The following is a 17,272-nucleotide window of genomic DNA, read 5'->3' on the forward strand; positions in this document are numbered from 1 at the left end:
AAGTTGTTCATTTGTTAGGCTATTGGTTAATGGTGCAACACAATATTTATTACTGAATGACATTTGATCTAGTTCAGTCTTATTAATCGCAAACATTTTTAAAGGGAATCAATTAACAAACTATATGTTACCTAGCTTGATGACTGTAGGTATTTATCAAAATTCTGGTAGAGAACACCCAGGCCCCCGCCAGGTTATGTGATCCTACTTCTAAAACAAAAGTGGTGTCCCTGGTTTATTGCATTGGTTATAAACTGTACAGCACAAACAAAGACGAAATCTGAGAAAATAGGCATCAATTGTGAGTGCAGCTGAACGTGTTTTGGGACTCAGGGATTTTACAGCAGAGGAATTACAAGGAATCCTGTCTATATACATGTAACGGATGTGAAATGGCTAGCTAGTTAGCGGGTGCGCGCTAGTAGCATTTCAATCAGTTACGTCACTTGCTCTGAGACATTAAGTAGGGTTGCCCCTTGCCCTGCAAGGGCCGCGGCCTTTGTGGAGCGATGGGTAACGATGCTTCGTGGGCGACCGTTGTTGATGTGTGCAGAGGGTCCCTCGTTCGCGCCCGTATCGGGGCGAGGGGACGGTTTAAAGTTAAACTGTTACATTGGTGCCGTGACCCGGATCACTGGTTGCTGCGGAAAAGGAGGAGGTTGAAAGGGGGGTGAGTGTAACGGATGTGAAATGGCTAGCTAGTTAGCGGGTACGCGCTAGTAGCGTTTCAATCAGTTACGTCACTTGCTCTGAAACCTAGATGTAGGGTTTCCCCTTGCTCTGCAAGGGCCGCGGCCTTTGTGGAGCGATGGGTAACGATGCTTCGTGGGCGACCGTTGTTGATGTGTGCAGAGGGTCCCTGGTTCGCGCCCGTGTCGGGGCGAGGGGACGACGTAAAGTTATACTGTTACATTGATGCTGTTGACCCGGATCACTGGTTGCTGCGGAAAAGGAGGAGGTTGAAAGGGGGGTGAGTGTAACGGATGTGAAATGGCTAGCTAGTTAGCGGGTGCGCGCTAGTAGCGTTTCAATCAGTTACGTCACTTGCTCTGAGACTTTAAGTAGGGTTTCCCCTTGCTCTGCAAGGGCCGCGGCCTTTGTGGAGCGATGGGTAACGATGCTTCGTGGGCAACCGTTGTTGATGTGTGCAGAGGTTCCCTGGTTCGCGCCCGTGTCGGGGCGAGGGGACGACGTAAAGTTATACTGTTACATTGATGCTGTTGACCCGGATCACTGGTTGCTGTGGAAAAGGAGGAGGTTGAAAGGGGGGTGAGTGTAACGGATGTGAAATGGCTAGCTAGTTAGCGGGTGCGCGCTAGTAGCATTTCAATCAGTTACGTCACTTGCTCTGAGACATTAAGTAGGGTTGCCCCTTGCTCTGCAAGGGCCGCGGCCTTTGTGGAGCGATGGGTAACGATGCTTCGTGGGCGACCGTTGTTGATGTGTGCAGAGGGTCCCTCGTTCGCGCCCGTGTCGGGGCGAGGGGACGGTTTAAAGTTAAACTGTTACATACAGTCGTGGCCAAAAGTTTTGAGAATGACACAAATATTACATTTCACAAAGTCTGCTGACTCAGTTTGTATGATTGCAATTTGCATATAGTCCAGAATGTTATGAAGAGTGATCAGATTAATTGCAATTAATTGCAAAGTCAGGCCAGAGGTAGCCTGACTGCCGTTAGGTACCGAGATGAGATCCTCAGACCCCTTGTGCATGCTGACACATGCACATTTGTGGCCTGCTGGAGGTCATTTTGCAGGGCTCTGGCAGTGCTCCTCCTTGCACAAAGGCGGAGGTAGCGGTCCTGCTGCTGGGTTGTTGCACTCCTACGGCCTCCTCCAAGTCTCCTGATGTACTGGCCTGTCTCCTGGTAGCGCCTCCATGCTCTGGACACTACGCTGACAGACACAGCAAACCTTCTTGCCACAGCTCGCATTGATGTGCCATCTTGGATGAGCTGCACTACCTGAGCCACTTGTGTGGGTTGTAGACTCCGTCTCATGCTACCACTAGAGTGAAAGCACCGCCAGCATTCAAAAGTGACCAAAACATCAGCCAGGAAGCATAGGAACTGAGAAGTGGTCTGTGGTCACCACCTGCAGAACCAATCCTTTATTGGGGGTGTCTTGCTAATTGCCTATCATTTCCACCTTTTGTCTATTCCATTTGCACAACAGCATGTGAAATGAATGTATTGTCAATCAGTGTTGCTTCCTAAGTGGACAGTTTGATTTCACAGAAGTGTGATTGACTTGGAGTTACATTGTGTTGTTTAAGTGTTCCCTTTATTTTTTTGAGCAGTGTACATACGTAATACGTAATACGTACGCAACCTAATCTTTACGAAATGTATATTGATCAAATAAGCCAGAAGCCAGATTCTGGGCCCAGTTATCTCTCTCGCTTCGTCTCTTCCGCGCTGGTTGAAAGGAAATGACTGGTATAAGAAATATGGTGGAAACTAGCCCATGCCTCCACCAACCCAATGCTCTTAGATTTGTGGGTTGTAGTGAACGATTGAACATTTCAGGTGGAAGGAGATGTTCGAGGGATGCACCCAACTCAGAGGTTTAGACTGAATTAATACAATATTTGGTTTAATGGTAATCTATGTAAAATACTTCTTGTGGCCAACAGGACAAATCTAGCCCGTTCCCCTCCACCCTCCAGACCACAGGTCGACCGCCTCCCGGTACTTTACTGCTGGTTCTGGTCGACTGCAGGAAAACACCGGGGCAGAGTGGAACTGAGAGACGAGAAGAGGAATATGGAGATTTCATTAAGTAAGAACCATGGTGTGTGGATTAGACAGTCTGTTTCTGTAACAATTCATTGATTAATTATATATTGATGAAAATATCTGGTCGATTTTAAGAAGTGGTTAAAAACAATGTTTGATTTCACATCATTTTAACATTCTGTCATAAAGAGCAAGAGCTCAACTAAATAAAGACTCCCTCACGAGATTGGCCTGTTGAGATACTCCCTGTTGGCGCATGTGTTCCAAGTGGCTGTCGGGTAAAAGTAGAGGATAGCAGACAACATGATTCTTAGTGAAAGGGGGTGTTGTTGAACGTTTTCTTGACTGTTATAGATCACGTAAAATGTTATCCAGGAACTTTCTGAAGTAATATTAGGCTACGTGAGACATTTATTTGCTCTAACTTATTTACGTTTTGATATTGAAGTAGATGTTTGATTGCTCTGGTCTAGGGGTGCATCAGTTGCAGCCTTGAGAATCGAATTTTCTCTCCGCAAGTCCCTAGTCATTATCTCTACACTACAACAAAGTACTTAAACTGTACTGTAGCTTACAACATTTCATGCCATACAAAGAAACAATAGCTTCCAAAATGGATCGGGTAAGTCTGGTTTTAACAGTATAGGCCTGCTGTGTTGTGCAAAATGTCTAGGCCTAGTTTTCATAATCTTTGATCCTCCACATTCCTGTGCTCGGTTTAAACGGCCGGACAAAAAAAACATGACGGAAAAACTTGTTGGGATTTTTTTCTTCTCCTTCAAAGTAGCCTGAGTATGTTTCGGAATTTGTGACTATGACCTAATAATCTCTCCTTCCTCACAAAGTGTTCACATTCCTTCACTGATTTCGAATACATTGTCCATTATTTGACCAGATACTCAAGTGGCCGTTCTAACAAAGAAAATAAATGTCTTCAACAATGGAAGGCAAATGAGAAAAGGCAAGATCAGGTGGGACCATTATAGCCAACGAGAGGGCAGATATTAATGGGGTTTACGAGAGGGCAGATATTAATGGGGTTTACGAGAGGGCAGATACACAGAGTTTAATTTCTATTTCGCATTTTAATCTATTTAGGATTAGGCATAACGTTAGAAGTGTGGTTAATATTAGGGTTAAAATCACATGTTAATAAGGACAATGGTAGAAATAGGCGTGGTTTATGACTTTGTTTGCGGGCGTGGTTTATGACTTTGTTTGCGGTAACTAGTGACGACCAGGCACTACTCCCATATAAACTGTCCTACTTTTATCAATAGACTCCTAACAACCTAATCGTTACGAATTTTATATTCGATCAAATAAAACAGAAGACAGCTTTTAGCCCGAGTTATCCCTCTCGCTTCTCCTCTTCCTCGCTGTTTGAAAGGAAATGACTGGCATAAGAAATATGGTGGAAACTAGCCCATTCCTCCACCAGCCTAATGCTATTATATTTGTGGGAAGTAGTGAACGATTCAACATTTGTGGAAAAATGTTATATTCTAGGGATGCACCCAAAATCAGAGATTAGACTAAATTAGACTAAATTAGACAAAATTAATAAAATATTTGGTTTAATGTTAATCAATGTAGAATACTTATTGTGGCCAACAGGACAAAGCTAGCCCGTCCCCCTCCACCCTCCCGGAGTCCCCAGGTCGATCGCCTCCCTGTACTTTACTGTTGGATCTGGTCATCTGCAGGAAAACACCAGGGCAGAGTGGAACTAGGAGAGGAGAAGGAGAAGAGGAACATGGAGATTTGATTTCATTAAGTAAGAACCATGGTGTGGATTAGACTACAGTCCGCTTCTGTAACAATTAATTGATTTAAGTATATATTGATTCAAATATCTGGTCGATTTTAAGAAGTGGTTAAAAACAACGTTTGATTTCACATCATTTTAACATTCTGTCAGAAAGAGCAAGATCTCAACTAAATAAAAATACATGTTTTACCATCTCAAGAGGTTTGATGAAAAATAAATACTATAGTAAGTGTCAAATAAAGTAACAGGGTTGACCGTAACAGGGGACTAGTGAAAACAACAAAAACACTACATTGTTAAAATAGTCCTTTGAATCAGCCATGAATCTGCTTGTGACCGGGGGAATGGAAGCTAGTATTGTGCAAATAGTCCTTTAAATCAGCCATGAATCTGCTTGTGACTGGGGGAATGGAAGCTAGTATTGTGCAAATAATCCTTTAAATCAGCCATGAATCTGCTTGTGACCGGGGGAATGGAAGCTAGTATTGTGCAAATAATCCTTTAAATCAGCCATGAATCTGCTTGTGACCGGGGGAATGGAAGCTAGTATTGTGCAAATAGTCCTTTAAATCAGCCATGAATCTGCTTGTGACTGGGGGAATGGAAGCTAGTATTGTGCAAATAGTCCTTTAAATCAGCCATGAATCTGCTTGTGACTGGGGGAATGGAAGCTAGTATTGTGCAAATAGTCCTTTAAATCAGCCATGAATCTGCTTGTGACCGGGGGAATGGAAGCTAGTATTGTGCAAATAGTCCTTTAAATCAGCCATGAATCTGCTTGTGACCGGGGGAATGGAAGCTAGTATTGTGCAAATAGTCCTTTAAATCAGCCATGAATCTGCTTGTGACCGGGGGAATGGAAGCTAGTATTGTGCAAATAGTCCTTTAAATCAGCCATGAATCTGCTTGTGACCGGGGGAATGGAAGCTAGTATTGTACAAATAGTCCTTTAAATCAGCCATGAATCTGCTAGTGACCGGGGGAATGGAAGCTAGTATTGTGCAACAGGGAGTAGTAATTGAATGCAATTTTAACAAAAGAAGTTATTGTTAAAACATTTCTAGCATGTCTGTGTCTGGATAGAAGGGTTGAGATGCTCAGTTTTCCACCACAAAACAGCAGAGAATTGTCAAAAAGAGTTGAACCAGCTCACCTGCTTTTACTCTGATTTGACTATTAGATGTTCAATGTTTCTTATTTTTTAAAGAATAGTTTAACCATATTAAAACGAGAGTTCAGTTCATGTAATAGGGTAGACCTTAAAATGAGGGACAAATGTAAATGAATCACTAATTACACTAAATAAATAATGTTCAGAAATGACTGTCAAAGTCACCAAATAACTAGGTCTTTACATGCACACTAATAATTTCCTATGAAACTGATTATGGCAGTAGGCTGAGTATGGCATTAGTCATGTAAACATCTTACTCTGCTGATCTTAATTGGCGTAAGGTCATAACAGAAGGAAGCATACGCCTTTAAAAACACCTGGTTGTCTGAACAATCTTTAGAATGATTAGGACATGAAACACTTTAATCAGAGTTATAGAGGTGTATTTAATCTGTGCATGTGCTAACACAAGCAGCGCCAGCTAACTTCTTTTGACAGAGTCCAGTGAGTTCAGGGAAAAACTGAAAATGTGCAGCTTTATTTATCCGAACTCAATCAAATATGTTGAAAATAACACGGTTGCTGTTGTAGAACCTTTATTTTGATTGGCTATTTTTTGCATTTATCAAAATGCCGTCAGGTAGCCTGATTTCAGATCTGTCCATATAAACAGGTTTATGAGGTGAAATTGTTCTATTTTCCAAGCTTGTCAACATTTAAATCAAACTCCTATTACTAATTGACTATTCACAATAATCATATTATTCTGTGCTTGTATCCGTACTCAATGATGGTAAACCTAGGAGTAATTATTGTACTTGTTGGGTTAAAATCTTTCTGACGTTAAACAGGGTTGACGGAGGGACTTGTCAAAATGCTGAATTGTGTCACTTTAGCAAGTTTTTATTCATATAAACAATCAAAATAATAAAATACTCCATGTGTTCTGTATTAAATGACACTTTATTTAATATAACATAGATTTAAAATGGAATATTGGTGCACAATTATTACTGGAAAAATATCAAAAGGACGCAAAAGGCATTGATTTAATGGAAATACCGATCTGTTTATGGACCCATATTTGCAAAACTTAATGATTAAATGTCTCTGTTTCACAGGGGACAGCCCTGACCGTTGCTCTCTTAGTGGGAGGGGCTTATCACCTGGGGAGCTTCAACAATGTCATGATGCTGACAAGAAAGAGAAGAGTCTCTCCAGATCAGAACACCTCAAGAAACACCAGCACAGACTTATAGGGAAGAAACCTCACCACTGCTGTTCTGACTGTGGGAAGAGTTTTGCTAAACAGAAGGAATTGATCATTCATGAGCGGATTCACACCGGTGAGAAACTCTACCACTGCTCTCAGTGTGGGAAGAGTTTAGCTGCATCTAAAACCTTAAATTCTCATCGGAAAATTCATACAGGGGAGATACCTTACCCCTGCTTTGATTGTGGGAAATACCTCAATCAATCAGGAGCCCAGACTAAACACATACACACAGGAGAGAAGCCTTATACCTGTGATCAGTGTGGGAAGAGCTTTAAGAAATCAGGACACCTGACTATACACAAACGCATACATACGGGAGAGAAGCCTTACAGCTGTGATCAGTGTGGAAAGAGCTTCAGTCGATCAGGAGACCTGACTAGACACCAACGCATACACACAGGAGAGAAGCCGTATCGCTGTGATCAGTGTGGGAAGAGCGTCAATAATTCAGGACAACTGACTACACACCAGCGCATACACACAGGAGAGAAACGTTATAGCTGTGATCATTGTGGGAAGAGCTTCATTCGATCAGGAGACCTGACTACACACAAACGCCTACACACAGGAGAGAAGCCTTACAGCTGTGATCAGTGTGGGAAGAGCTTCAATCAGTCAGGACACCTGACTTTACACCAACGCATACACACAGGAGAGAAGCCTTATAGCTGTGATCAGTGTGGGAAGAGCTTTGCTCGAGATTTCACCCTGACTACACACCAGCGAATACACAAAGGAGATAAGCCTTATAGCTGTGATCAGTGTGGGAAGAGCTTTGCTCGAGATTCCACCCTGACTACACACCAACGCATACACACAGGAGAGAAGCCTTATAGCTGTGATCAGTGTGGGAAAAGCTTCAATCATTCAGGATCCCTGATTACACACCAACGCATACACACAGGAGAGAAGCCTTATAGCTGTGATCGGTGTGGGAAAAGCTTCAATCATTCAGGATCCCTGACTGAACACCAACGCATACACACAGGAGAGAAGCCTTATAGCTGTGATCGGTGTGGGAAGAGCTTCAATCATTCAGGATCACTGACTACACACAAACGCATACACACAGGAGAGAAGCCTTATGGCTGTGATGAGTGTGGGAAGAGCTTCAATCAATCAGGAGACCTGACTACACACCAACGCCTACACACAGGAGAGAAGCCATATAGCTGTGATCAGTGTGGGAAGAGCTTCATTCAGTCAGGACACCTGACCACACACCAACGCATACACACAGGAGAGAAGCCTTATAGCTGTGATCAGTGTGGGAAGAACTTCATTCAATCAGTAGAGCTGACTAGACACCAGCGAATACACACATGAGAGAAATCTTACTCCTGTCTATGTGGAAAGTCCTTTGGTCAGTCAGGGTCACTGAAACAACACCAGGAAGCACAAATGTGTTGTTTTTTATCTCCCTCTCCTGCACGGGTTCCAGATCCCTAAATACAGTTTCAATAGAAAACATCTTGTAAAGAGTCATCCATCTCCCATTCTCTAACAGTTTACTAAGTCTGATTACCATGGTAACCTGTGTAGCATAATATGCAGCTCTGGATCCATATGTATCAAGTGTCTTGGAGTAGGAGTGCTGTGTGTGTGTGGTGGAGGGGGGTGTTCAGAGCTGTATCTTATTTCATTAACTCCTATTATCCTTTAAATAATGTAGAATTGTGTTTCAACAATAGTTGGTGCATATTCATGTGTGAGGGAAATGTCTGAAGAGAGAGCCTTGAATTGTACATCATGTCTCATACAAACATTGGTTCCTGTAGGTGCTGGTTAGAGCTGTGAGGGGGAGAAGGTCATGACCCCCTCAGACCTTTTGGCAGAATGCCCAGTATATGTTCTGTAAGTTAAGATAGGAGACGGTGCCAGTCACATGCAGGAACCAAACGTTAATGATGAATAATATATATCATGCATGTATAACTTGTCTGTGTAAGCAGTGTATAAAAGAACTAACGGGACTGCCCCGAAAGAGCTCCTGAAGGACGTGTACTACGGTGCATTAAGTTTGTTAGAACCTTTCCAGCTTGCTGATAATAAAGAATGATTCATTTCAGTTTGACTTTGAGGCCCTGGTGGTAATTTCCAGAACACATGTATTCAATACAAAAATACATGAAATCTATTGTCTTATGTGAAGGAGATGTGTCGCACTGCATGAGGTAAATGGTGGTCACACCAGATACTGACTATCATTTTATTTTTAAAGGTATCTGTGACCAACAGATGCATATCTGTATTCCCAGTCATGTGACATCCATAGATTAGGGCATAATTCATTTAGAACAGTTTACTGATTTCTTTATATGAACTGTAACTCAGTAAAATCATATAAATTGTTGCATGTTGTGTTTCTATTGTTATTCAGTATAGTAATAATAATATAATAAACTAATTGAATAAATTAATGGGCCTACTACTGTTTTAGATGTTCTGTGTCTGTCACGCCCTGGCCTTAGTATTCTTTGTTTTCTTAATTATTTTGGTTAGGTCAGGGTGTGACATGGGGAATGTATGTGGTTTTTGTAGTGTCTAGGGTGGTTGTAAGGTTTAGGGGGTTTATTAGAGTAGTTGGGTTTATGTTTAGTATAGTAGTCTAGCTGTGTCTATGGTTGAGTGTAGGTATCTAGGAAAGTCTATGGTTGCCTGAATTGGGTCTCAATTAGAGACAGCTGGTTATTGTTGTCTCTGATTGGGAGCCATATTTAAGGCAACCATAGGCTTTAGCTGTTTGTGGGGAATTGTCTATGTTGAACGTTTGTAGCCTGTGTGTGTGCACTACGTTTATAGCTTCACGGTCGTTTGTTGTTTTTGTATAGTTTGTAATAGTGTTTCGTTTCATGTTCATCTTCGTAGTAAAATAAAAGAAGATGGCTTATTTTCCACATGCTGCGTTTTGGTCCGTCTCTCCTCCACACGATCGTGACAGAATTCCCCACCAACATCAGATCAAGCAGCGTGTGCAACAACAACAGGACCCACCTACACAGGACTATTGGAATTGGGAGGAAATTCTGGACCGCGAAGTACCAGGAGAATATAACCGCCCCAAAGCTGAGCTGGAGGCAGCGAAGGCGGAGATATGAGTAGGCAGCAAGGAAACAAGGCTGGAAGCCCGTAAGTCAAACCCAAACATTTCTTGGGGGGGGGGGGGGGGGGGGGGGGCTCTTGGGTAGTTTAGTTGGGTCAGTCGGGAGACGTGAGCCAACTCCTTCTGCTTACCGTAAGGAGCCGGTGAGGGCGGATTTGGAGGAGAGTGACGCAGAGACAGTAAAGGAGTTAATGGAGAAATTGGAGGAGAGAGTTATGAGGGATGTATTGGTTTGGTGCATGAGGCACGGCATCCGTCCGAATGAACGTGTTGGTGATTTAATGTCACCGAGAACAGCTCTCCATACTCGTCCTGAGGTGCGTGCTAGCCGTCTGGTTAAGACAGTGCCTACAGCACGCACAAAGCCTCCTGTGCGTCTCCAGAGTCCTGTGCGTCCTGTTACTGCTCCTCGCACTAGCCCTGTGGTGTGTGTTCCCAGCCCAGTACCACCAGTGCTGACACCACGCACCAGGCTTCCAGTGCGTATCCAGAGCCCTGTTCCTCCTCCACGCACTCTCCCTGTGGTGCGTGTCTCCAGCCCAGTGCCTCCAGTCCCGGCACCACGCACCAAGCCTCCTGTGCGCCTTGAGAACTCAGTGTGCCCTGTCCCTGCTCCCCGCACTAGCCTTGAGGTGCGTGTCTCCAGTCCGGTTCCAGTTCCGGTACCACGCACCAAGCCTCATGTGCGTCTCCAGAGCCCTGTACGCACTGTTCCTTCTCCCCGTACTCGCCCTGTTGTGCGTGCCCTCAGCCCGGTACCACCAGTGCCGGTACCACACATCAGGCCTATAGTACGCCTTGAGCGTCCAGTGTGCCCTGTTGTTGTTCCCCGCACTAGCCTGAAGGTGCGTGTCCTTAGCCCGGTACCTCCAGTTCCGGCACCACGCACCAGGCCTACAGTGCGTCTCAGCCGGCCAAAGTCTGCCGTCTGCCCAACGGCGCCTGAACTGCCCGTCTGCCAAGCGGCGCCTGAACTGCCCGTCTGCCAAGCGGCGCCTGAACTGCCCGTCTGCCAAGCGGCGCCTGAACTGCCCGTCTGCCCAACGCCGTCTGAACTGTCCGTCTGCCAAGAGCCGCATGAACTGCCCGTCTGTATTGAGCCTTCAAAGCCGCCCGTCTGCCATGAGCCTACAGAGCCGTCCGCCAGACAGGAGCCGCCAGAGCCTTCCGCCAGACAGGATCAGCCAGAGCCTTCCGCCAGACCGGATCAGCCAGAGCCTTCCGCCAGACCGGATCAGCCAGAGCCTTCCGCCAGACCGGATCAGCCAGAGCCTTCCGCCAGACCGGATCAGCCAGAGCCTTCCGCCAGACCGGATCAGCCAGAGCCTTCCGCCAGACCGGATCAGCCAGAGCCTTCCGCCAGACCGGATCAGCCAGAGCCTTCCGCCAGACCGGATCAGCCAGAGCCTTCCGCCAGACCGGATCAGCCAGAGCCTTCCGCCAGACCGGATCAGCCAGAGCCTTCCGCCAGACCGGATCAGCCAGAGCCTTCCGCCAGCCATGACCAGCCAGAGCCGTCAGCGAGCCATGACCAGCCAGAGCCGTCAGCGAGCCATGACCAGCCAGAGCCGTCAGCGAGCCATGACCAGCCAGAGCCGTCAGCGAGCCATGAGCGTCCAGAGCCGTCAGCGAGCCATGAGCGTCCAGAGCCGTCAGCCAGCCATGAGCAGCCAGATCCGTCAGACAGCCATGAGCCGTCCAGCCAGGATCCACCAGAGCCGTCCAGCCAGGATCCGCCAGAGCCGTCATCCAGCCAGGATCCGTCCCTCAGTCCGGAGCTGCCGTCCCTCAGTCCGGAACTGCCCCTTATCCCGGTGCTGCCCCTTATCCCGGTGCTGCCCCTTATCCCGGTGCTGCCCCTTATCCCGGTGCTGCCCCTTATCCCGGTGCTGCCCCTTAGTCCGGTGCTGCCCCTTAGTCCGGTGCTGCCCCTTAGTCCAGTGCTGCCCCTTAATCCAGTGGGGTTAATGTGGAGGGTGGCCATTTGGAGGAGGCTACGAAAGCGGGTAGTGACTATGGTGGGGTGGGGACCACGACCAGTGCCGGAGCTGCCGCCGTGGACGGAAGCCCACCCAGACCCTCCCCTAGACTTTGTGCTGGTGCGCCCGGAGTTCGCACCTTAAGGGGGGGGTTATGTCACACCCTGGCCTTAGTATTCTTTGTTTTCTTAATTATTTTGGTTAGGTCAGGGTGTGACATGGTGAATGTATGTGGTTTTTGTAGTGTCTAGGGTGGTTGTAAGGTTTAGGGGGTTTATTAGAGTAGTTGGGTTTATGTTTAGTATAGTAGTCTAGCTATGTCTATGGTTGAGTGTAGGTATCTAGGAAAGTCTATGGTTGCCTGAATTGGGTCTCAATTAGAGACAGCTGGTTATTGTTGTCTCTGATTGGGAGCCATATTTAAGGCAACCATAGGCTTTAGCTGTTTGTGGGGAATTGTCTATGTTGAACATTTGTAGCCTGTGTGTGTGCACTACGTTTATAGCTTCACGGTCGTTTGTTGTTTTTGTATAGTTTGTAATAGTGTTTCATGTTCATCTTCGTAGTAAAATAAAAGATGGCTTATTTTCCACATGCTGCGTTTTGGTCCGTCTCTCCTCCACACGATCGTGACAGTGTCAGAACATATACAGGTAATAAATAATATCTACAGGTAATAAATAATATCTACAGGTAATAAATAATATCTACAGGTAATAAATAATATCTACAGGTAATAAATAATATCTACAGGTAATAAATAATATCTACAGGTAATAAATAATATCTACAGGTAATATATCACATCTACAGGTAATATATCACATCTACTGGTAATATAAAATATCTACAGGTAATATATAACATCTACTGGTAATATATCACATCTACTGGTAATAAATAATATCTACAGGTAATAAATAATATCTACAGGTAATAAATAATATCTACAGGTAATAAATAATATCTACAGGTAATAAATAATATCTACAGGTAATAAATAATATCTACAGGTAATATATCACATCTACTGGTAATATATCACATCTACTGGTAATATATCACATCTACTGGTAATATATCACATCTACTGGTAATAAATAATATCTACTGGTAATAAATAATATCTACTGGTAATAAATAATATCTACTGGTAATAAATAATATCTACTGGTAATAAATAATATCTACTGGTAATAAATAATATCTACTGGTAATAAATAATATCTACTGGTAATAAATAATATCTACTGGTAATAAATAATATCTACTGGTAATAAATAATATCTACTGGTAATAAATAATATCTACAGGTAATATATCACATCTACTGGTAATATATCACATCTACTGGTAATATATCACATCTACTGGTAATATATCACATCTACAGGTAATATATCACATCTACAGGTAATATATCACATCTACAGGTAATATATCACATCTACAGGTAATATATCACATCTACTGGTAATATATCACATCTACAGGTAATATATCACATCTACTGGTAATATATAATATCTACTGGTAATATATAATATCTACAGGTAATATATAATATCTACAGGTAATATATCACATCTACAGGTAATATATCACATCTACTGGTAATATATCACATCTACTGGTAATATATCACATCTACTGGTAATATATCATATCTACTGGTAATATATAATATCTACTGGTAATATATAATATCTACTGGTAATATATAATATCTAATCTTAATACTACATTAGAATCATTCAGAGCTGCAGGTGAAGGTGTCTTCCTCCACAGAGGAAAAGAAGAGAACACTGACCTGTAGCACCACCTGTCTTCTGACTGACAACCCCAACCCCACCTACATCTGGTACAAGAACGGACAACGTCTCCATGACCCTACTTCCCAACAATACTCCTGTAATACTCTGGTGGTCTGATGTTACTCTGCAGACAGTTACTCCTGTGCTGTAAAAGACCATGAGGATTTTCTCGCTCCTACAGTGTGTGAGTCTGGACTCAGCTATAATAATAATCTTAAGTATCAATCATTAAGGCCTGTGGACCAATAGTAGAACATGTGGGGAAAAACAGACAAATCTGTAACATTAGTAGAAATTATACAGAATAATAGAAAAGGTAGAAAATGGCTGATGGTATGTTATCATGTTATACCGTTTTAGAATATTACTTTTTTTAATAAGGCTGTACCGTAACAAAATGTGGAAAAAGTCAAGGGGTCTGAATACTTTCCGAATGCACTGTATGTGTCTATTTTTTATTCATTTTAAATGAACCAGTTCAATACATCTAAAACACTTGAAAATCGTCTCATTATCGTTTGAGGAATTGATCAGATACATTTTGTTTCAGGTGTTCATGGTCAGAGCTGTTTGAATGTGACTTACACCAAGAGGAGTATATGTGCCTTGAAGGGGTCCACAGTGGACATTACCTGCACGTATAGACATCCCAGCTCGCAAAACATCACATAAGTATCCTGGTTCAACAATTGGGAGTCTGGAGTTACTACAGATCTAAGCCAGGACCCAGAGTAGGCAGGTCGTGTGAAGTACCTTCCAACTACAGACAAGGACTCCACCCTGAGAATCACAGACCTGAGAGAGAGTGACTGCTGAAATCAAGTTTAGATTTACAACAGGAACCAGAGTATGCAGGTCATGTGAAGTACCATCAGCGTTATAATCATGAGAATAAAACAGAGGGATTCACATTTTTTAATTGAACCTTTATTTAACTATGCAAGTCAATAACGGCCTACCAAAAGGGAAAAGGCCTACCCCGATATATATATATATATAAATATACAACAAAGTACACATCATGACAAGAGAGACCTAAGACAACAACATAGCATGGTAGCAACACAACATGACAACAACATGGTAGCAACACAACATGACAACAGCATGGTAGCAACACAACAAGGTAGCAGCACACAAGACGGTACAAACATTATTGGGCACAGACAAAAGCACAAAGGGCAAGAAAGTAGAGACAACAATACATCTCGTGATGCTTCTCCATGGTTGTCATTCACACTGAACTCAGCAACTACGGCAACAGTGTTGACAAACTCTGTCTGTGTGAGCTAATATGTTTGTGCCTAATTTAATATATTTTTGATGTGTGATTGTGTTGCAGTGATACTGGGGCAGGAAGGTTGGAGTGTGACATACACCACTCAGAGTATCTGTACCTTGAAGGGGTCAACAGTGGAGATGTCCTGCTCTTACACATATCCCAGAGGTCATACAGTCACAGAAACATCATGGTGCTATAGATAGTCTGCTGTGAAACCTCAGAATGATGATCGTGTGGAGTACTATTGGGACAGAGTGAATAACTCCACCCTGAGAATCACAGACCTGAGAGAGACTCAGCTAAGTACTGGTTCACAATCAAGACTCAGATCATACAAGGTCATGTCTTTCAAAGTGTGACAAGTGAGAGATATTCTGGCAGTCCTGGAGTCAGGCTGTCTGTCACAGGTACTCTATTTTGTATTGCTTTATCAGTTACATTAAAGCCTTTGGAAATCTGTTTTAATTTGACATTATACAGTACATTACAAATGACAGTCTGTATGTATTATGAATGTCTGCTGTCATTTGATTACAATGGTTGTCGTTTGTTTTTAATCACAGGCCAGAAGGCAAATGTTCCAACAACAGTGACAGAGGGACAGAGAATGGCATTGACCTGAAGCACCACCAGTACTCTGACTGACAACCCCAACCCCAGCTACATCTGGTACAAGAACGGGCAACGTCTCACCAACCCAAATACCAAAATAACTACCTGTACCTAGACCCAGTCAGCAGTGAGAATACAGACAGATACTCCTGTGCTGTAAACGGCCATGAGGATCTCCTCTCTCCTGAAAAGACTCTCACTGTCAAGATTTGGCTTTTTGGATGTATATTGTGGCTCCCCCCTTCTCTCTCTCTCTCTCTCTCTCTCTCTCTCTCTCTCTCTCTCCCACGTCAGGTTTTACAACTGTCATAAATACCTGGTAGAAACTGCCATGCAGTATTGAGGGAGAGAGTCTACCAGAGCAAAGAGCTTCTCTTTGTTCAAAACTGATAATCCCCAAAATGGGAGAACTAAACAATTTCTATTTTTGAGAATGTGCGAATGGTCCGTGGACATTTAAAGAACAATCCTGTCGAAGTTGTTTGACACACAACTATATCTCTTAATGTGTACATTTCCCAGCTGTCAGGTTTACATATAAATATTGTGAAACGTATGTGATTAAACTATTTGTGAAAAGATGTCATGTGATGTTAACCTTCTAAATGAGAGTGGTTTTCATATAAAGATTACAGTTGAAGTCGGAAGTTTACATACACCTTAGCCAAATACATTTAAACTCAGTTTTTCACAATTCATGACATTTAATCCAAGTAAAAATTCCCTGCCTTAGGTCAGTTAGGATCACCACTTTATTTTAAGAATGTGAAATGTCAGAATAATAGTAGAGAGAATTATTTATTTCAGCTTTTATTTCTTTCATCACATTCCCAGTGGGTCAGAAGTTCACATACACTCAATTAGTATTTGGTAGCAATGCCTTTAAATTGTTTAACTTGGGTCAAACTTTTTGGGTAGCCTTCCACAAGCTTCCCACAATAAGTAGGGTGAATTTTGGCCCATTCCTCCTGACAGAGCTGGTGTATCTGAGTCAGGTTTGTAGGCCTCCTTGCTCGCACACGCTTTTTCAGTTCTGCCCACAAATTTTCTATAGGATTGAGGTCAGGACTTTGTGATGGCCACTCTAATACCTTGACTTTTTTTCCTTAAGCCATTTTGCCACAACTTTGGAAGTATGCTTGGGGTCATTGTTATTTTAGAAAACCCATTTGCAACCAAGCTTTAACTTCCTGGCTGATGTCTTGAGATGTTGCTTCAATATATCCACATCATTTCCTTTCCTCATGATGCCATTCATTTTGTGAAGTGCACCAGTCCCTCCTGCAGCAAAGCACCCCCACAGCATGATGCTGCCACCCCCGTGCTTCATGGTTGGGATGGTGTTCTTCGGCTTGCAAGCCCCCCCCCCCCCCCCCCTTTTTCCTCCAAACATAGCGATGGTCATTATGGCCAAACAGTTCTATTTTTGTTTCATCAGACCAGAGGACATTTCTCCAAAAAGTACGATATTTGTCCCCATGTGCAGTTGCAAACCGTAGTCTGGCTTTCTTATACCCGTTTTGGAGCAGTGGGTTCTTCCTTGCTGAGCGGGCTTTCAGGTTATGTCGATATAGGACTCGT

General features: G+C 43.4%; 1 protein-coding gene across 2 annotated transcripts; it reads left to right on the forward strand.

The window, feature by feature from the left end:
* Nucleotides 1–2,802: 2,802 nt before the first annotated feature.
* Nucleotides 2,803–8,324, forward strand: LOC129839958 (zinc finger protein ZFP2-like). Of its 2 annotated transcripts, XM_055907710.1 has the most exons (3): nucleotides 3,037–3,362; nucleotides 4,358–4,517; nucleotides 6,747–8,324. In XM_055907710.1, exons 1-3 carry the CDS (start codon nucleotides 3,324–3,326, stop codon nucleotides 8,225–8,227), a joined length of 1,680 nt encoding a protein of 559 aa, XP_055763685.1. In that variant the 5' UTR covers nucleotides 3,037–3,323; the 3' UTR covers nucleotides 8,228–8,324. The 2 variants fall into 2 exon arrangements, 1 of the variants encoding a protein (XP_055763685.1); XR_008757121.1 differs by lacking the exon at nucleotides 4,358–4,517 and having other exon boundaries at nucleotides 2,803–3,362; nucleotides 6,747–6,836.
* The last annotated feature ends 8,948 nt before the right edge of the window (nucleotides 8,325–17,272 follow it).

This window comes from Salvelinus fontinalis, chromosome 40 (assembly GCF_029448725.1).
Source record: "Salvelinus fontinalis isolate EN_2023a chromosome 40, ASM2944872v1, whole genome shotgun sequence".
Taxonomy (NCBI): domain Eukaryota; kingdom Metazoa; phylum Chordata; class Actinopteri; order Salmoniformes; family Salmonidae; genus Salvelinus; species Salvelinus fontinalis.